The sequence below is a fragment of the Podarcis bocagei genome (assembly GCF_964188305.1).
Source record: "Podarcis bocagei genome assembly, chromosome: 5".
Taxonomy (NCBI): Eukaryota; Metazoa; Chordata; class Lepidosauria; order Squamata; family Lacertidae; genus Podarcis; species Podarcis bocagei.
Window position 1 is genome coordinate 87434412 of NC_138129.1, and position 20774 is coordinate 87455185.

At 41.8% G+C, this 20774-nt stretch overlaps 2 protein-coding genes across 2 annotated transcripts in view; one reads left to right on the forward strand and one right to left on the reverse strand.

Moving 5' to 3' along the window:
- Positions 1 to 10611, reverse strand: part of CDC73 (cell division cycle 73) — a 104446-nt gene extending 93835 nt beyond the window's left edge. The window contains exons 1-2 of the mRNA XM_081194458.1: positions 10228 to 10611; positions 3451 to 3556 (exon numbers count right to left, since the gene is read on the reverse strand). Coding sequence (XP_081050584.1) covers positions 3451 to 3556; positions 10228 to 10358 — 237 coding nt within the window. The 5' untranslated portion in view covers positions 10359 to 10611. The remainder of the gene's footprint in view (positions 1 to 3450; positions 3557 to 10227) is intronic.
- A 215-nt stretch (positions 10612 to 10826) lies between these two features.
- On the forward strand, positions 10827 to 18973 carry GLRX2 (glutaredoxin 2). Its single transcript, XM_081194546.1, has 4 exons — positions 10827 to 10983; positions 14774 to 14837; positions 16627 to 16803; positions 18595 to 18973. Exons 1-4 carry the CDS (start codon positions 10934 to 10936, stop codon positions 18739 to 18741), a joined length of 438 nt encoding a protein of 145 aa, XP_081050672.1. The 5' UTR covers positions 10827 to 10933; the 3' UTR covers positions 18742 to 18973.
- The last annotated feature ends 1801 nt before the right edge of the window (positions 18974 to 20774 follow it).

Genomic DNA, 20774 nt, shown 5'->3' on the forward strand with positions numbered 1-20774 from the left:
AGTTGGAGAGGAAAAGCGGCAAGAGATAATTCACTTCTAAATGCCACCCACTTTCTTCTTTGTACGGAAGTAGCTGCTGGTGGAGCTTTATTATACAAATATGCGTGCAATATATACTTTGATCAGAGCCACGCAAGGAAAGCTATTATGACACTTGCTGTCATTTTAGCATGGTTAGATAGAGTGCAATGTTAGCACTTCACGTGGGGAAATATGCCCTACGGCCCTTTCCCCCATAAATTATTTTATCTCGCTCTACTTAAAGGCCTTTTCATTTAATCTGCCACACACGGGAAGGATCTGATTACTAATTTTATCAATATTTATACTTTTCTGTAAAGTAAGGGATGGAGCAACAGCTACATGGCCAGTTAAAGCTTTTCATAGTACACTGCAGGAGGGGAGGAAGCTTACAAGTGTTAAATTCAGAAGTAGTAGAACACAGCAGTGACTAGAACATTATGGCTAATGATTTAACATTAGCCAGTGACTCAAGAACTGGGTGGCTGGGTTCAAAACCCAGATCAGCCACAAACTTGCAGAATGTCTTCGTATAACTCACTCGCTGATCAACTTCCTATCTCTAAAATGTGAGCAGTAACCTACTACATAACAAAAATAACATTATGATCAATCACCATCCTTCAAATTCAGATTAGGATTCATCTGGATTTCTAGTCTTTGCCTGTCAAATGCCTTGGGGCAGGTAACAATAAATGCAGAATTATTTATTACCAATAATACTCCTAACACATTAAAATTTGTTACCGATCACGATAAGGCACGCTCTAGCAATCCACTCTTTCAAATGAATGCTTAAGACTATTTCCTCAAGCCTTTTAATTACTGTCTCCTGATCATACTGTAGAAGTTAATTGCTATTTTACCTGTTATAGGGTGAGCAGTCTATAAATTTTTAAATAAATACAATATTAGAATTAATATTAAGTCACTGGAGAATGATGTGGTTTCTTCTGCTAAGGCTGAAAACCTACATTTAATTCCAACTCGATCTCACTGAGCTCAATGGCATTTCCATTCAAGTAAGTACGACTAGGATGTAATTAAGCTATAAGAAGCTTAGTAATAGTTCTGAAACAAGACTTTAAAGATATTCCATTAGCTTCAGCTGTCAATACCAAAATATACACGAAGTCACAAAGTCTATGTGCACTTTCCCTCACTATTTTAGTGATGCTGATACTCAGGTGGGGTTGTGGTTTTTATGGTCATCAGTTCTTGATAGCTCTGCACATTTCTCTGAATTTGTAGAGAAAAGTTATAGTTTCTAAGTGATGTTTTGCCTCAAGTGTGAAGAATTTGGGAGTGTATCTGTGCACACTTATTCTGAAGCAATCTTTCTTTAAAAAAAAAAACAGCGTAAGGCAACAAAAGCACAGGTCAAGCAGGAAAAAAATCAAATGTAGGCCGGAAATTTGTAAGGTTACAGCCCATATGGCTAAAATAGCTATTATGGCAGGGAGGTGCAGCAGCATCACAATACAAAGTGATTGGCTTTTGTTCCACGGAATAGGGGAAGCTCAATTATACTTGCCATTATCTAAAATTACAACTACAAATAGTGATGATCAAGTTGCTTCCACTCCTTGTAAGGTAAAGGGACCCCTGACCATTAGGTCTAGTCGTGGCCGACTCTGGGGTTGCGGCGCTCATCTCGCTTTATTGGCCGAGGGAGCCAGCGTACAGCTTCTGGGTCATGTGGCCAGCATGACTAAGCCACTTCTGGTGAACCAGAGCAGCGCATGGAAACGCCGTTTACCTTTCCGCCGGAGCGGTACCTATTTATCTACTTGTATTTTGATGTGCTTTCGAACTGCTAGGTTGGCAGGAGCAGGGACCGAGCAACGGGAGCTCACCCCATCGCGGGGATTCGAACGGCTGACCTTCTGATCTGCAAGTCCTAGGCTCTGTGGTTTAACCCACAGCGCCACCCGCGTCCTTCCACTCCTTGTAACTAAGGCCAAAATAGCAGGTATGTCTAATGCTAGTGTGTATGTGTATTTATTTATTTTTTTTTTGTGTGTGTGTGTGTGTGTGTGTGTGTGTGTATATATATATATATATATATATATATATATATATATATATATATATAAAACCCCAGCCCCTTTGCATGATATGGTGAGATTATAGGAAACATCAGCAGCACAGTCTAGTTTCCCGAGTTCCTGAAAATAGAATTTTGAAATATTTTCAATTCTGGATTGGGGTGGTGGTGTTCAGTTTGCATTTTAATGTGGGTCTACTTAAACCACACTTCCTTGCTTGAAAAAGGCATATATTAGCAGAAATGCACATGAAAACACCTATGGGTTTTTTAAAAAGTAAATAAAATTGCAAACTAATGCAGAAGTCAGGTGAAGTGAATTTGGGATTGGAAAAAAAAAAACCAAAATTGACAGACTCATCCATCCCTAGTTCTGGATCAAAGGTTTGTGCCAAAACCACATGGCACTCTTAATGACACTGATGAAATCAGCTTCTTGAGAAATGCACCATGTTTGAAAGGAGAGAACACAATAAAAAAGGCAAGCAGCAAATGAAACAGCAACATGTGTGTGCTTTGCAAACATAATGTTGTTACTTTGAAGAAATAATGCTGGCTTCCTTCTAGACACCATTAGCAATTTATGAACAGGTAGGTCATAGCTCTTCCTCAGAGGAAATGCTCACTTGCTCCATCAGTTGGAGTTCACTGGAAACCAAAGCAAATTGCAATTAAGACCAACCAGGATTTCATTTAACATGGGATCTCAATTTCTCAGGATCTCAAGTTTCAGGTCCTTGGTTAAGGGAAATCCTAGTTAACCTCAAGCATGGTTAACATAGTTCGGACAAACTGTTCATGAAGGGAGTTTTATTATCATTGTCATCATTACTATTGTGAAGACTTCTATACTGCGCTTCATACAAAGATCACAGCATAGTTTACAATATAAAAAAACAAAAATACATACCATAATGACAAACACACCCACACCCAAACACACACAGTTTAATCTAGGAAAGGGCAGGGTGAGTGCATTTCTGAAACTGAAGCAGCAAGACACTGCAATATAATTTAGCAACACAAAAAGTTATTTTTAAAGGCATAAATATGTGAAACAATACTATTACAGAACCTCTGGTCAGGGGACTGAATTACACTTATCACAGCTACTACTGCCTCTACCTGCAAAATTTTGTTTTTTTCAGTTGCAATTTTGTTATGTTTTTTAGTTCCTGCTAAAAAAATTAAGGGCATTGATTAAAATGTACCCCATTTAAATAAGGCATTGCAAGATTATGATTTGTGATTCCTGAATTATTATTATTATTATTAGCACAGCAGTTCATACCCTCCAATTCTACAAATGTTCAGTTGACCAACAGGCAGGTTAGAAACAACATCATCCAACATTAGGCTCCTATTCTGAGGGATTTACTTACCGCAGCACGGCGGACATAAACAGGATGTGAAAGATGCACATTATTCAACAGGAATAAAATGGAATCCAAAGTGTAGTACTCTCTTGGCTGGCCTTCCTTTCCTGTCCTGTAATGGATGGAAAGCAAAGACGGTTTAGGAAATATTTGGAGAGAATATATACCACCAATGGTTCTCTTCATAAAAAGCTGGAAGCATGACAAAACAACAAATTTATACAGTATATCAAAACTGTCTGGCAAATAACTCATGCAAATGCCACCGATCAGCTTGGCTTGCTGCTTCCTCACTCTGCCTTCCCCCACCCTGCTCACTTAAGCCAAGTTTGACAAATTTGAAGGGAAAGGCACCATAATATTTGAATTGTTCTCTTTCCACCCATTCCCAAGACACACGGCTTACAGACCTTTTCAATCAGGTTGTTTCTAATTAAGGGCAATCGTCCCAAAGAGGTTAACATATCCTTAAAATTGCGTATTTATATAATTCAAGATGGCACACTATGAAGGGGCAAGCACAGCTGCCAAATCAAGCAGTGGCAGCTTGAAGGGAAATATATTACAAAATAAATGCTCAACTAACAAGGAATACTTTAACAGGTTCCATTTAAAAATATATATATATTAAAAAGATGGAAGGGCCAGCAACAAATGTCTTCACCCACTGACTTACTCCTGCATAAGCCAAGGCACAACCAAAGGGTTCTTCTGTAGCTTAAGGTATATTTTGTATATGGGCCAAAATACAGGAAAAGGGGAATGACAAACTGTGGTGCTTAAGATAATTTTGATAGATACACTTGTTCACAGTAGGAAGTAAAAGTTCAAAATCCCTTTGCCCGTGCCATGGAAAGACAGTGAAACTACATAGCACAGGAATGATTTTGCCAAACCCTTTGTGTCACTCACAAGTGTGAACAGAGATTAAAGGTTTTTTGCTTGGGTTGGCCTGTATAGAAGGTTGAGGTGCATATCTAAGGACCAGACGGAAAGCCCTTAAAAGGTAGATTTGAACAGCAGGGCCACCAGTTGTACATTGCTACTCCAAGCTATCTGCTCACCACTGTTGCTATGCTACAACCAGAATTGTTCCTATCAAGGTATCTTATTACACTGGCAGAGGTCTGAGTACTTTGCTGTGCAGAAAGGGGTCCCTAACATTTTTTAAACATGTACCTGAAAACAACGGTCTTGTCATCAAATTTCTTTTTGTTTCCCTATACAGGGTATCAAGTAGAGTCAATGTAACTAATTAATCTAGTGAGAAAATATAAATTTGGACCAGATACGACTCTACCACAAAGCAGTTTCAGCACTGTAGCTGATGTCCACAAAACACATTAGGAGTGATCAATTTAGCAAAGGTGCATGTATAGGTCAGAACTCTCTCACACCCACACACCCCACCCAGGAAGGAAGGAAATGAAAAGGGGAAAACAGAGTTCTAAGATAAAATTAATAGGAGAGAGGCAACTTCTTAAGATGTCCCACACAGATCTTTTAACCACCTTCAATGATGAAAAGTGCTACATAAAGATTTGATAGCCTGGACAAGACATGGACATTGCGGGTGTGTCAGAAAACTGTTTTTATTTTATTTAACAACTTTTTTTCTGCTGAAGTATGCACTTGACGAATTCTAGCAACAACTGCAAAAGTACTGGAAGTGAAAGAATTTTTCTACATTTCTCATTAATATTAAGACTTTTTAAAAGCTGACTCAAACCACAGAAAAATATGTTAGACTAAGTGTAGCATTTCACAGACGAATTCTGCATATTTGGTGCCTATAAATATGCAAAGTGATAATTACCTTAAACTAAAAGATGGTAATAGGGGTCAAGCCACATGTTATAAAGCAGACATATGTAATGTTAGATCAAGGACAGCTTCTCCAGTCCAAGGCATCCTCAGAAGTGCAAGATGCACAATAAAATATGGTGTAAGAAAGAAGCTTGTGCCTAACTCCTTTATCAGCCGGCTATTTCCACTGAAATATTTCCTCCAGTAACTCTTCCCAATACCAACACCAATAGGGCTGCAAGGTAAACATAGGTCTGAAATTCCAGTAGGGATAAATGCAGCTGTGACAGAGGGCAAGGAAGCGGAAAAGTATTGCCAAATACCTCTTCAATTGCATTGCCAATTATTTCTTCAATGTGGCCCTCAAGTTTGCCTATCCTAACACTTTTCCTTCATTCATTTTCTGGGCACCTGGAACACATGCATTTTTATTAAAAAAAGATTCCTTGCCTGAAGGGCAACCAAAAAGGAGAGGAGCAATCAATATACCCCAAACTAGATGACCTTCAGAATAAAAGCAAAGAGCACAAAAGTAGTCAAACTTTTTAAAAACTCACCAAAAAAGTTGTCAATTGATGGGCTTATAATTTACTGTTGTACGTAGTGAGTTTAACCTGAAGACAGGTATCCTTGTGTGCTTGTCGTTTGTGGCACACGATAGAAACTCGGCTGCTATGTTTGTTCAGTATAGTTGTAATCCAACACATCTGGCACATGGGAAAGCCATGTACATAATCAAGGTTCCCTTTGCTTTTCCTCCCCCATGCAGCCTTGAACAGCACCCAGAAAGTGCTGTTGTTTGCCTCTCAGCATAGAGCAAGGACTTCAAAGTTACCTCTGGCTCTCCGACTGAATTTGCAAACACCAATTAGAAAATGGGTCCTTGGACAGTAATCAGAAAATCTGGATTTGCCACAGAATGTGCTGTGAACAGTGATATGACATCAATCATGTATCCCTGGAGTCTGTATCTGTACAATACTGTTACACTCCCCAGAAAAACCTAGGTTCACCTGCACATATCCCAAACCTAAGTGTCTATTTTGACTCTGCTCTGAGCAGTGAGTGCAGAGCACTTGAGATTCCCCTCCTGCTGCACTTATGCCCCAACTGTAACTTGCCTAGTTCTTTAGTACCCATCCTCACTCCATAGAGGCAAACTCTCCACCCTCACTATATTTCCATCTCTGGTTCAGGCAACATGGTCTGGGGAGCCTGTGCAGTTTATAACTTGCCATCTTGTAAATTTGTATTTCTGTACAGGTGCTTCATCACCATTTTGTGCAAGTGTTTTAATTATAACAACATTGATGGCTCTTACTATTTTCCCCAAGTAAGAAAGGCAGTATTGGCATTTTAAAATTGATAGCAGCTCTAACCCCTCTGGTGTGTAATCATCTCCTAGTCAGTTCACAGCCAAGTCAAAAACTGGGCCAGTTTTAGTTAACAGCTTAAGCTACACCAGACTGTGAAATCAACTTTAACTGTTAGCAATACAAGCTACAACATGCCAATTATTAAGAGAGAACTACGGTCCAATTTGTTAAAGCTGTTTTAAAAACTCCGTAGTATACCCTCCAAAGTGTGCACAACATAACTAGGCATGCATTGCCAGGCAATATACAGCTATAAAACTTGCATTAGAGGAAATGATTTTCTTTCTTGAACTGCACAGCCATGCACAGAAAAGAACGCCACAAGTAACCAATCAAAGTTAGCCAGGAGAGAGGGTTAGATAAACATGAATCTCTGAACAAACTTCAGCAAGACACAACTACCCCTATCTCTCAAAACCTCCTCGGATAAGCTGGGCGAGGGATGAACAGGTGCATAATCTTTAGCTCTACAGTTCAAAGACAGTAAATCACACTCCGGCAGGAAGCTCTGTAACCCAGGGAAAATCCTAATCAGTGCATCCCAATCTCCTCTCAGCAGAGTCATGTTTGGAAACTCCACATTTGGCTCTTGGATCCAACTTTGCAACTAGGCTGCATTAGGATTCCATAGTGAACCCCATTTGGCATTGAGAAAGATAAGAAAAATGGGGGAGGGGATCCTTCCGTTGTCCTTACCCTTTCCCTCTCCCATGGAGGACCGAAAAAGAAGTGAAAACATGCACACTACATGGCAAAGAAAAAGGTGCCATTTTTCCACACAGGCTGTGAGGCATTCTCCTTACCCTTCTCCCAACAGATACAGGTCAAAAGAAACGAGTAAGAATTATCCTCAAAAAGGATTATCAGCACTAGAATAATTGGAACAAACCTAACCATGTCTACTCAGAAATCAGCCTTACTGAATTACCATATTTTTTGCTCTATAAGACGCACCAGACCATAAAACACACCTAGTTTTTGGAAGAGGAAAACAAGAAAAAAATATTCTGAGTCCCAGAAGCCAGAACAGCAAGAGGGATCATTGCGCAGCGGCCCCTCTTGCTGTTCTGGCTTCTGGGATAGCTGCGCAGCCTGCATTCGCTCCATAACACACACACACATTTGCCCTTACTTTTTAAGAAGGAAAAAGTGAATCGTATAGAGCAAAAAATATGGTAAATGGAACTTACTCCTAAGTAGGTAGGTTTAGGACTGCAGGCTGTTACTACTTCTATACAAATCTTGGCATCGAAAAACTGGATGGTTTATTAAAGCTTGCATACTTTCCATGAAAATTAAGATTCTACACTCTAGTAGATTCTACACTCTAGCAGTATTGAAAGAAAAACCCAGACTGTGGGGACTCCTTTTTCACTTGCACTCATCTGGAGTAGGTGTACGAAAAAAGTGGAAGAGAAATTCTTACAGCTTTGTCTTAACCATGCTTACTCAGATGCCAGCCCAAATGGTAACACCAATTACTCTCATTCCCAGTCAAAATAAAAAAAATCCTTCCAGTAGCACCTTAAAGACCAACTAAGTTAGTTCTTGGTATGAGCTTTCGTGTGCATGCACACTTCTTCAGATACCACTTTTTTATTTTGACTATGGCAGACCAACACAGCTACCTATCTGTAACTGGTCTCATTCCCAGGTAAGCATGCATCTGGATTTAATGGGACTGACCCTCATATACGTATGTGTGGTCATTTTTTTTTCTTTTCATGTGGTCCACTTCTTGTTTCTCTAGTAGCAGCCATCAGGCAGAAATTAAGCGGGTGAATCTTCAGACATGAAGATTAAAGAAAAGAAAAAGCCTTTCCAACTTTAGCTCTTGCATGCAATTTGGCTCCTTCTTCCATGTTTGATTCCTGCTACAGGTGCAGAAGCAGGGCCAAATTATTAAACTGTTAACCCGACTCTTAACTCTTCCTTCAACAAAAAGAACAGTACTATTTGCATAGGAGTCACAGGGCATCCCCACCCTGAGCTCTTTCTCTCTACTTTTCAAGGATTGCCTCCTTTCTTCCTTGCCGTCCTCTCTTTCTTAAAACCCAATTAAGTGAGAGAGTGTGCAATTCAATAACAAGACCCACTGACTTCTGCAATTCTTTATTCCCAGGTATAAACAAATATGACTTCACCTTAATACCGCCCCTAAGCATGTGATGCCATGGATGGGGGGACCTGTGGCCCTCCAACTGTTGCCAGACTACAACTCCCATCAGCCCCAACCAGCATGGGCAATGATCAAGGACTGTGGAAGTTGTAGGCCTGCACCACCTGAAGCACACCACTTCCCATTACCCAATGAATTGCGGAGTTCAGCGAGACTTACTTCCCGGAAAGTACGTACAAGACTCCAGCCTGACTCTCCTAACTCTTCCTAGGGACCCTCTACTCCTCATTCTTGCATGAGGTCAGAAAGACACACCTCTCCACCTGCATCCCCCACAAATTCATGACTTGAATACAGCACGCAGAACTCCCTCCCCGGCAAGCACGCACAAAGCTACAGTGCTGACACCCCCAGTTTACAGAACTTGTTCCTGCATGATGCAGTGACACAGGCTCTGGCCTAAATGGCTCTTTTTAAAAAAGAATGAGGCAAATGCATTGAAAAGCACTATACGAGAGCCCTGTGTGCAAAGGCAACCTACCCCAGTCACTGGGGGTGGAATCAGAGAATCACAGAGTTGGAAGGCACCCTAAGGGCAATCTAGTCCAACCCCCTGCAACACAATAATCTTTTTGCCCAACATGGGGCTGGAGATTAAGACTATGATTATAAATCTGTAGATATTCTATTCCTCCTTTGTACATCTTTTTTTTTTAAAGAAAATATTCATCCTCTCCCCTGGATACCATATTTTTCTAGGTTTTTTTACCCCCAAAAAGGTTTAAAATGGGGGTTCGTCTTATACACGAGTAGTGCTGAGGGGCGTTTTCTTAATTTGGAGTCCCCAAAAGTAGGGGGCATCTTATACATGGAGCCGTCTTATACACAGAAACATATGGTATTTATCATACAGCATGGATGCAGGGTTCCTGTCGCTGGGGCGCAGCTCCAAGGGAACTAATAATAATAATAATAATAATAATTCATTTATACCCCGCCCATCTGGCTGGGTTTCCCCGGCCACAGCAAAATATTAAAATAGAATAAATTATTGCCACAGAAATATTAAACGCCTATGGAATGTAACCACAGGGCGAGCCCAGTTCAAAAAGGAAACTATTGCCACGGAAATATTAAACCCCTATGCAACGTAAAGCTTTACTATACAGGAGGAGTCCTGTTTTCCCAAGGAAACTATCGCCACAGAAACGTTAAACCCTATGTGCAACGTTTAAAGTATCTTTATGCAGCCCCAGCAGAACTTTTCTATGCGTGCTGGAAACGAAGCTTGGGAAGGTAGACGGGTGCAGTGGGCAGGGGAGCTTCTTCATGCGAGATCAACCAAACCCCACAGAACCAACACTCTTAAGGATCATGGGGCAGCCCGTTCCGCCGGCCCGGCAGCTGGAGTCGTCCAGCTTTAAAGAGCTTTTAAAAGGCGCCTCTCCTTCCTCCTCCTCCTCCTCGCGACTTGGGACTCACCCCCAGATGACATAGTTGGTCTTGACGTTCTTGGGCCAGGAGAACTCGCCGAAGATCACCTCGTCCCCCTTGACCACGATCTCCTTCTTCTGCGTGTTGTACTGGCGCAGCACGCTCAGGACGTCCGCCATCGCCTCAGCCTCAAAGCTCCCTCAGAAAAGCCTCGCTCGCTCGCTCCCTTCGCCGGCCTCGAGGACCCGGGGCGCGCGCTCGCTCGCTCGCTCCCACGGCTCGGCTCTCCTCAAGTCCGCCGCCGCCGCCGCCCTCGCTCGCTCGCTGACAGGAAAACAAACCGAACGAACCACCGAGCGAGCGACTCGCTGACTGACTGGCCCAGCCGCCGCCGCCGCCGCGAGAAAGAGAAGAAGGACCCCACGCTGGCCTGACCTGGCTGGCGCCTGCGCACGCGAGGAGAACGGACGCCTCCCTGGAGCCCCGCCTCCTCCTGCTCCTAGCGTTCTGAGGCGAGGCCCCGCCCCCAGCGCGTGATGGACAGCGGAGGAAGCCCGTCAGGGGCCCGCGCTCGCTGGGAAGGGAAGGGTGGAGGAAAAAAATAATCACCAAGCAGGCACTCGGATAGCCAGCCTCAAGCGGTGAGGGTCCTCGAGGGAGGAGCGGGGCCGAAAGAGGACGGGGCCAAGGGGCGGGGCCTGAGCAGAACCCCGCCCACTTGTTTCCTCTTCTGCTGTTGCTGCTGCTGCTGCCTATGGCTTTGAAGACGCTGCCCAGGCTGAGTCTGCTGCGGGGCTGGCGAAGGTCAGTACTGGCGGGGGTGGGACGGGGGGGTGGGGGTGGCGCTGTCCGCATTGCAAGGGTTTTCTTCCCTAGTAGGCGCTTTACAAGGTTTTCCCTAAGCAGGGTTGCCTTGATCATGCAAGAATGCCCCTTATATCAACGTAAAATGCCATTGATCATACAGGATTGCCCCTTGTTTCAATAATAATAATAATAATAATTTATTATTTGTACCCCACCCATCTGGCTGGGTTTCCCCAGCCACTCTGGGCGGCTTCCACAGAGACCAAAAATACACTAATATGTCACACATTAAAAACTTAAGGGCTGCCTTAAGATGTCTTCTGAATGTCAGGTAGTTGTTTATCGCTTTGACATCTCCTTGTAAAATGTAAAATGCCATTGATCATACAAGATTGCCCCTTATTTCAATGTAAAATGCCGCTGATCATACAAGATTGCCCCTTATTTCAATGTAAAATGCCGCTGATCATACAAGACTGCCCCTTGTTTCAATGTAAAATGCCACTGATCATACAAGATTGCCCCTTGTTTCAATGTAAAATGCCGCTGATCATACAAGATTGCCCCTTATTTCAATGTAAAATGCCACTGATCATACAAGACTGCCCCTTGTTTCAATGTAAAATGCCGCTGATCATACAAGACTGCCCCTTGTTTCAATGTAAAATGCCGCTGATCATACAAGATTGCCCCTTGTTTCAATGTAAAATGCCGCTGATCATACAAGATTGCCCCTTATTTCAATGTAAAATGCCGCTGATCATACAAGACTGCCCCTTGTTTCAATGTAAAATGCCGCTGATCATACAAGATTGCCCCTTATTTCAATGTAAAATGCCATTGATCATACAAGATTGCCCCTTATTTCAATGTAAAATGCCATTGATCATACAAGACTGCCCCGTGTTTCAATGTAAAATGCCGCTGATCATACAAGATTGCCCCTTGTTTCAATGTAAAATGCTATGTCCTGCATTGATTCAGTTTGTCCTGCATTTCCCCTTTTTGCATGCTGCTCCTGCTGCTTTCTCTCTGCTCCCAACCTCTTGCTGCCTCCCTTCCCTTTTTTCTCTCCACGTTCCTTCCCTTGGCAACTGGACAGCTCAATTGGTATTCCAGCATGGTGCTGACAACACCAAGCTTGCAGGTTCGATCCCCACATGGGGACAGTTGCATCAGGGCTGGATTTAGGTTTGATGAGGCCCTAAGCTACTGAAGGTAATGGGGCCCTTTATATGTCCAGCTCTCCTTTGTCAACAACAAATTGTCGCTGTTTTTTTGTGTTGAATATATGCCATATGGTAATTTATGGACCTAATAGGTATCTAAAGCCATTTGCACATCACAAAATATGTATTTTATCAAAGTAATTGTTGAACTGAAATGCAATTAAGAAGTATATTAATAGTGAAATACAATTAAGAAGAAGTATATTGGGGGGGGGCAAGAGAGAGTGGGGCCATAAGCTATAGCTTTTTTAGCTTACATGTAAATCCGGCACTGAGCTGCATATTTCTGCATGGCCAGGGGGTTGGACTAGATGATCATGGGGACCCTTCCAGCTCTATGCTTCCTCATCTCACTCCTAAGAAGGAGCAAACCAGGGCAAGGCTTTCATGTCCCTTCCAGTTCCCTGCACCTTAGGTTATAAGTGTCCATCAGCAAATCTGGGCCCTTTCCCTCAGACAACATCAGGTTCAGAGTCTCTAGAAACAAGCAGTTTTGTGTCAAGAGTCTCATGCTTTCAGATTTTGGGGAGGAGTTCCAGGGAGCTATGTACCACAGCATCTCCAAGTTGCTTCAATATGCAGTATTTTTATTTTTAAAGCCTGTTACAGGTCAGGGTGGCAACGTTTGAGGGAAAAAATCTTAAACCCTTGAAAATTTATTTTTTGTGTCACGCATTTGTTTGTGTATTAAAATGGATCCCATGCTTTCTTTGTATTAGTGCTAGGATCAACCACTGGGATTCCTTCGTCACAAAACTGTAGAGTTGGAAGGGACCACCTAGGGTCATCTAGTCCAGCCTCCTGCAATGCAGGAATCTTTTGCCCAACGTGGTGCTCGAACCCGCGATGCTGAGATTTAAACCTATTGATTGTGTATTTAATTAAATATATTGAATCAAATATATTGTGTATACTAAGTAATATTAAGTATATTGCAAACACTTTAATTTACATAAAAAAATTCCTTCCAGTAGCACCTTAAAGACCAACTAAGTTAGTTCTTGGTATGAGCTTTCGTGTGCATGCACACTTCTTCAGATACACTGAAACAGAAGTACTTCCGGGTCATGTGGCCAGCATGACTAAGCCGCTTCTGACGAACCAGAGCAGCGCATGGAAACACCGTTTACCTTCCCGCCAGAGCGGTACCTATTTATCTACTTGCACTTGACGTGCTTTCCAACTGCTAGGTTGGCAGGAGCAGGGACCGAGCAACAGGAGCTCACCCCGTTGCGGGGATTTGAACCGCCGACCTTCTGATCGCCAAGTCCTAGGCTCTGTGGTTTAACCCACAGCACCACCCGCGTCCCCTAGGCTATACTGTTACGTCATGCCAAATGAAGAAACAGTCTGCAAAGTTTGCTAGTTGATGGTGTGTTATCCTGTGAAAAGTAAGCACTTCCAGATCTCGTAGATTTAAAAATGGGGGGAGGGATTAAGCATATCCTGGATTCTCCCGCCAGGAGTGACACATATTTGTATATAAACACATATTACAGATCTTCAGTAGTCTTTCCTCACAAGGGAAACAACCCATAAATTCTTAGGAAAGAGGTTGCACAAAATATTATACCGGGCATGCATGAAAAACCACCTGCCTGTATAAGAACTTGCATAAATGTAGTAAATAGCATGCACACTATAGTGTATAGCAGTTTGCATGTTATTTACAGAAAGCACTTTATGAAGCATCAAAACATGTGAAGCAATTATGCTGTGCTAGTTATATGGCAGGTTTGTAAACAGGTTATTGCCTAGTTGCCTGTGGCAAACAAGGGCTACCTCCAGGTGGCCAAGCCAGGATGCTTTTGCAAATTGGCAGAGTTGGGTGTTCTCTCTCTCTATTCCTGTGAGGTTATCAGTATGCTACAAATGCAGGTAATGTTCGTTGACAATGGCAGAAAAGTTCTTTAACACCATCCGGACTTCCTCAGAGTCAAGAGTGCTCATTAGGTAGTAATCTTATATAGTGGTACCTCGGGTTACATACGCTTCAGGTTACAGATGCTTCAGGTTACAGACTCCGCTAACCCAGAAATAGTACCTCAGGTTAAGAACTTCGCTTCAGGATGAGAACAGAACTTGTGCTGCGGCGGCAGCGGGACGCTCCATTAGCTAAAGTGGTGCTTCAGGTTAAGAAGAGTTTCAGGTTAAGAACGGACCTCCGGAACGAATTAAGTACTTAACCCGAGGTACCACTGTAATTATAATTTATCTTATACACTTATACACTATTAAACATTCTGATCTCAATGTGACATATTTCTGAGTAGAGACGTATAGGCTATTTTTATTCAAAATTTTATAGACCACATCAAAAATAAACTCAGATCTAGTTACAAAAAATAGTAATACCATATATAGTAATAAAAAGATAAATCTCAGTAAACAGTTCAGTTCTGCTGAAGTCTTAATGACGTGCAAAATGTTAAAAAACAGTTGCCAACTCCCTTTCTTGTTTCATTTTGCTTGGATGTTATTTGCTCTGTAAACATTGACTAAGCTCTGCAAAATAACATTAATATATTCATTTGGCTCCATTTATGATTTTATTTCAGAATGGGGAACAGTACATCTGCTACCACAGACTTCTCTAACACTGCCACTGCTAACCAGATAGAGGTGAGTGGAAATGGCTTTTACCTTCAATGTACTCTACTGCCAGTATTTTGTGTGAAATTTATTCATTTATACCCTTGCCCCTTAACCAAAGAAGCTCCTGGAGTGTCTTAGAGAAATTAGTATTAAACCCTCAGGTTCACAAAATATGTGACACATGAGGAAGTAGAGAAAATACTTTTAAATTATTGTTTATAAATTTTCAGGTTTTTTAATAATAATAATAATAATAATAATAATAATAATAATAATAATAATAATAATAAAAAAAAATAGCTTTATTGTTATTGTACAACCTGTCATTTTTAAATGACACATTACAGTGGTACCTCGGGTTACATACGCTTCAGGTTACATACGCTTCAGGTTACAGACTCCACTAACCCAAAAATACTGCTTCAGGTTAAGAACTTTGCTTCAGGGTGAGAACAGAAATTGTGCTCCGGCGGCGCAGCAGCAGCAGGAGGCCCCATTAGCTAAAGTGGTGCTTCAGGTTAAGAACAGTTTCAGGTTAAGAACGGACCTCCGGAACGAATTAAGTATTTAACCCGAGGTACCACTGTATTATTATTTGTTGAATCTATTTCCTGCCCTTACTTTCGATAGAGCCCAGGGTAGAAAACACATCCCCAAATCAGAAATATAAACATATGCAATAATGAAACATGTTTTTAATTGTTGTTTGGATTAGAGAAAATTCATGAAAATTATTAATAGATAGCACCTTTCACATGGCACACATTCAAGCTCCGAGAATATGTCCTGTTGGTGGAACTGTGAAGCCATGAAGACTTATTGGCCCTTTATGCCCATTTTTCCCAGACTCCCTGGACTGTTGTTATGGTTGAAATCAGCACCACTGTTAGAAATAGTCCAAACACATTGGGCTTGTGTGCCTTCTTTCTGTATTTAAAGGCAGTAACTCCCCAGTTAAATAAAAACCACTTGTCTTATCTTATGGTGGCAGCCCACCTCCTATAGCCCAAGGTGGAAAGATGGTCCAAATTTTAGATTTGATATTTGGCTCAAAAAAGGCTGTACATATTTTAATCATTGGAAAAACTCACTCATCATTCTGAGTGCTGTGTGGAACTGTGGAGCCCAAGGATTATGTGTGCATTTGACTGACCTTGATGGTGTATCTAAGTAACTGTACCCATCCGAATATAGTCCACGTAAAGTATGAATTCATTTGGAATGTAACTAGTCCTTTTCCAATTCGTTTTCCCCATTTATGTCTTTGCTTGCTTGCCTGTATTTCCCCCTTATTCTTTCCCTTACAATTATGTTAATGCTCGTTTATTGGTTATTCTATAAACCTATTCCGTAAATATACTCAGTATTGTAAAAATGTATTTATGCTATTTTTCTTTTGCATATTTAGCACGCCCATGAAGTGCATGTTTGTTTTGCCTTAGTTTCTTTTTTCTCTTTCTACTTAAAGATTTTTTTTTAAAGTACTCAGATTACCCGGTATATTCAAGCTCATTCTGTGAAGAATGTTGGCAAAAGCATGTCGTGCTTGATGCAAACAGCGAGATGTTTAAGATGACAAATGTGAACCTTAGGTTTTATTTTTGCAGTTTAAAGAGGTAATTCCCTTCTAGATTATAGTTAAATATTTTGATTATTTTTTGAGGGCCAAGACTTGAGAAGATTCTGCCTCCCCCAGTCTTTATAGGCAGTTGTAGGAGGGGAAAATCTAAATTCAAGAACCTTGATATTGTTAAAAACTTAAAAGCTTACATTATGCATAGAAACTGCTCACGCAAGCTTTTCTTAAAACACTTAGCGAACTATCTCAGACAACTGTGTAGTGATCTTCTCGAAAACCACATGCTCCTACTGCAACATGGCAAAGAAGCTATTTGAAGATATGAATGTGAACTACACAGCCATCGAACTGGACATGTACGAAAACGGAAGCCAGTTTCAAGATATTCTTCATCAAATGACTGGCGGCAGGACAGTGAGTACTTTCCAAGTTTGGTCACCTATAGCAGAAACTTCGGGGGGGGGGAATTCTCTCTCCAGCCCACACCCCCAGTAGATGCATTTCTTCCTACAGCAAATAATTGACCTGTGGAACTCGTAGCCACAAGATGTGGTGATGGGATGACATAGACCTCTCTCTCTGTGAATTAATCAGTGACCACCAATCATGACAACATGTGCCTATGAACCTCTGAATAAAAGTTACAGGAGACTGGTTACAACCCTAACAATAGGAGTGGGAGCTAATGCTTTGTGCTCTGTTGTGGCCTTCCTGGATGTTACCTCATTAAGATATTCATATCCATCAGATGTGGCTACCTGTTGTTGTTGTTTTTAAGTTTGCTTTCAGTGTTTGATTTCATGGTAAAACTTTCAGAGCATAGGATTTAGACAATCTAGCATGACCTCCTGTCTGCAGAATATGTTGTATACATACGATTGTGTATCATCTGACCAGTCTACTGCAATTATTAAGTTTGCAGATGACACCACCATAATGGATTTAATAACAGGCGGAGACGAACCAGCGTATAGAGGGGAGGTCCAAAAAATATCTACATGGTGCCTAGGGAACAACTTGCACCTTAATATCAGCAAGACAAAGGAGATGGTGTTGGACTTTCAGAGGAAGAGAGAACTAGCCCCGCTGTACATTGGGGAGGGCTGTGTGGGGAGAGTCTCTTCCTTTAAATTCCTAGGAGTTTATCTCAGTGAAGACCTTATTTGAAAAATAAATACAAGAGGTGGTTAAGAAAGCCCAACAGAGACTCCATCTCCTCAGAGTATTGCGAAAGAACGATGTCAATCAACATTTTTATGATTTCCTTCTACCGGTCCACAACAGAAAGTGTCCTTTCATACTGCATCACGGTGTGGTACGCTGGTTTGACATCATCTGATAGGAAGTGCCTACAGAGGGTGGTGAATACAGCACAAGATATTATGGGCTGTCCCGTGAATCCGCTGGATGAAATAGCGGAAGAACGTTGCCTCAGGAACGTGAGGAAAATTCTCAGGGATGAGTCACACCCTGGCCGGCACTTTCTTGATCTCCTGCCCTCAGACAGAAGATATAGAAGCATGATTAGTTGCACCAACAGGGTAAAGAACAGCTTCTATCCGTGGACTGTTAGGCTGCTGAATGAAAAGATAACAACAGGGCAACTGACTTTCAGGTTTGGTGGGTGTGCATCAGTAAATGAGGGGAATTAAGACTAAGAGAGCTGAGTGGGGGGTGCTCATGTAATCTCACTGTATACAAGTTGTACACGTGACAATAAAGTATTTCAATTCAATTTCAATATTGAAGAGTTGGGCATTGCTTGCCCAACATGCAGTGCCATTTATGCATACCATTTGTCCAACTCCATAGCTATTTCTGCAACAGCTCAGAAATACTATACTGCAGGCATGTCCAACAGGTAGATCACTGGACGTCTGCGGTAGATCACTGGTAGATCATTGGCTCCCCCCAAAGAAACTGAACAACTGTGGATCCCCTAAAAGAAGCTCAACATTTTACCTCCTCCCTGAAAAAACTCAACAACTTTGACCCGAACCCTGCAAAAATGGGCCTTCCTCCTTCCTAAAAAAAAAACTTTTGACCTGCCAGTTTTTAACTCTGTGAGTAGATCACAGTCTCTTGGGAGTTAGCCATCCCTGCTATACCGGGACATAAGTGGTAACATTATAGAATATACAGCATGTGTGTTTTAAGCTTATATGCAAGAAACAAGTTTCATTTGTTAATTTTTATACTCAACAGGTTCCAAGAATATTTATCAATGGAACATTTGTCGGAGGTGCTACAGACACACAGAGACTTCATCGGGAAGGCAAACTGCTCCCATTAGTTCACCAGTGTCTCTTGCGAAGAGGGCGAAACTCAGAACAGCCATGTAGTCTTCCTTGATTCCCTTTCTTCTGACACAGTTGTGTTGCTGGAGTTTACTAGACTGCGTATACTTAGTTATTAATTCTTACACCCTGGTACTCTGGTTTCAGTACTATTTATGTGTTCAAAATATGTATGGAAGGTTTTCAACGGCCAGATAATTTATCACGATCCAGTTCATCCTAAATTCACAATGCACTCTTGTACATTCTCAAGACAAAATAAGCTCTGTTGAAGAAGTAAAAATGCATAGGAGTGCACTGCTTGATTTCAATTTAACCACAAATTCTATTTAAATACTTACAATTTCATTTAGGTCCAACCCAATGCAAATAGCTAACTACACAGTCCTAACAACATTGACACAGAAGTAAACCCTATTGAATTCATTGGGGTTTTCCTCCCAGGTCACAGTATTGCAGCTTAAATTAAGGTAGGTAGCCGCGTTGGTCTGACGCAGTCGAAATAATCATAATAAAAATGTCCAGTAGCACCTTAGAGACCAACCAAGTTTGTTCTGAGTATAAGCTTTCGTGTGCATGCACACTTCTTCAGGTATCTGGTATCTGAAGAAGTCTGCATGCACGCAAAAGCTTATGCCCAGAACAAACTTAGTTGGTCTCTAAGGTGCTACTGGACATTTTTTTTATTTCAAGCTTAAATTAAGTTGCACTTGGGCATCATTGAAATCAGTATGGGAAGTTAATAGTGACTTAGTTTCCCCTGAAGTGTAGTAACTAACCTCAGCTTCATCTAGAATCAGTTCAAGATTCAGCTAGTATATTCTGTAGCAAAGAATTACTACATGTGTCAAATATAAAGAGAGCTTGTGCATTAATTCTGTGGTTGCATTAGCTATCAGAACCATGGGATGGAAAGCCAGCTGGCTTGGCCCCAGCCGGAGCGTCTCCCGTCTCAGCCTTGCCGCTGCGGAGATCCATCAGTCATCCTCCTCCAAAATGCATCTGAGACTCATGCAACTGTGCATGAGCACACATTATTCAGCAGTGTAAACGCACAACAGAGCTGGATCGAGGCATGGGTACTAGGCTGCGTTTATTGAATTTAAGTCAGGACAAAGAAAAACACGGCTTCTCTCCTTGCCGTTCTTCTCGGAGAGAGAGAAAACAAAAGCAATACAAAGCGGATGTTCCGCTCACGGGACTCCAGCAATCTGCGCTGGAATGCAAACAGGCATGTGACATGTAACAATCCCACATATCTGCAGCAAGGGTGGAATGGAATTCCCAACATTAGCTACCTTGTAGTACACTAGGTTTATCCTAGCATAGATGTCTCCTTTATTCAAATTAGAGCAGCATAATGCTGAGCTGTGGTTAATGGAAACCAGATGCAAGCATTTTGAACTCCTTGTTGTGACTATGCCCAAGGGGGTCTACAAGCAAAGAGTCTAGCTGGCGCACTCTCCGTTCCCGAAATCTTTGCCAGACCTTGAAAGCAATGGCAGAGGATTAGCTTGTCACAGTTCAAATCAAGCAGGTGGAGAGGCGAGAGGAGGAAAGATATTAAAGAAGTGTGGTATTGTGATCTGAAGTGACAGGCTAAAGCTACAGGTAAAGTAGAACGGACTGTTTTTAAAACACATCTCCAAGCTTCCCTGGTGCAGAACACCGAAGTTTCTCTAGCCCACTGCTGCAACAGTGCTTATTTTTATTTGTATGATTATATATTACAAGCTAACTTGTGGCTCTACAGCTCCTACCAGCCATTGGGTGATAGGTATAGTTCATCAACATCTGGAAGGGGCGTGATCCTGTTTTTCAGTGGTATTTTCTACAAAAGTTTTCCCTGTTGCTGAATACTTGAGCAAAGTAAGATACTTCAGTATTTGCCATTAAGTGTGTGCAATTATATAATGTACATTTGGTGGAGCTGTGGGTTAAACCAGAGCCCAGGACTTGCTGATCAGAAGGTCAGCGGTTCGAATCCCTGTGACAGGGTGAGCTCCCGTTGCTCGGTCCCTGCTCCTGCCAACCTAGCAGTTCGAAAGCACATCAAAGTGCAAGTAGATAAATAGGTACCGCTCCGGC

Bases quoted from the DNA above. Each gene is read 5' to 3' on its own strand.
- GLRX2 (XM_081194546.1), top strand. From the start codon at position 10,934: ATGGCTTTGAAGACGCTGCCCAGGCTGAGTCTGCTGCGGGGCTGGCGA. The intron at 10,984-14,773 runs GTCAGTACTGGC...ATTTTATTTCAG, and splicing joins CTGCTGCGGGGCTGGCGAAG to AATGGGGAACAGTACATCTG. The intron at 16,804-18,594 runs GTGAGTACTTTC...TATACTCAACAG, and splicing joins AAATGACTGGCGGCAGGACA to GTTCCAAGAATATTTATCAA.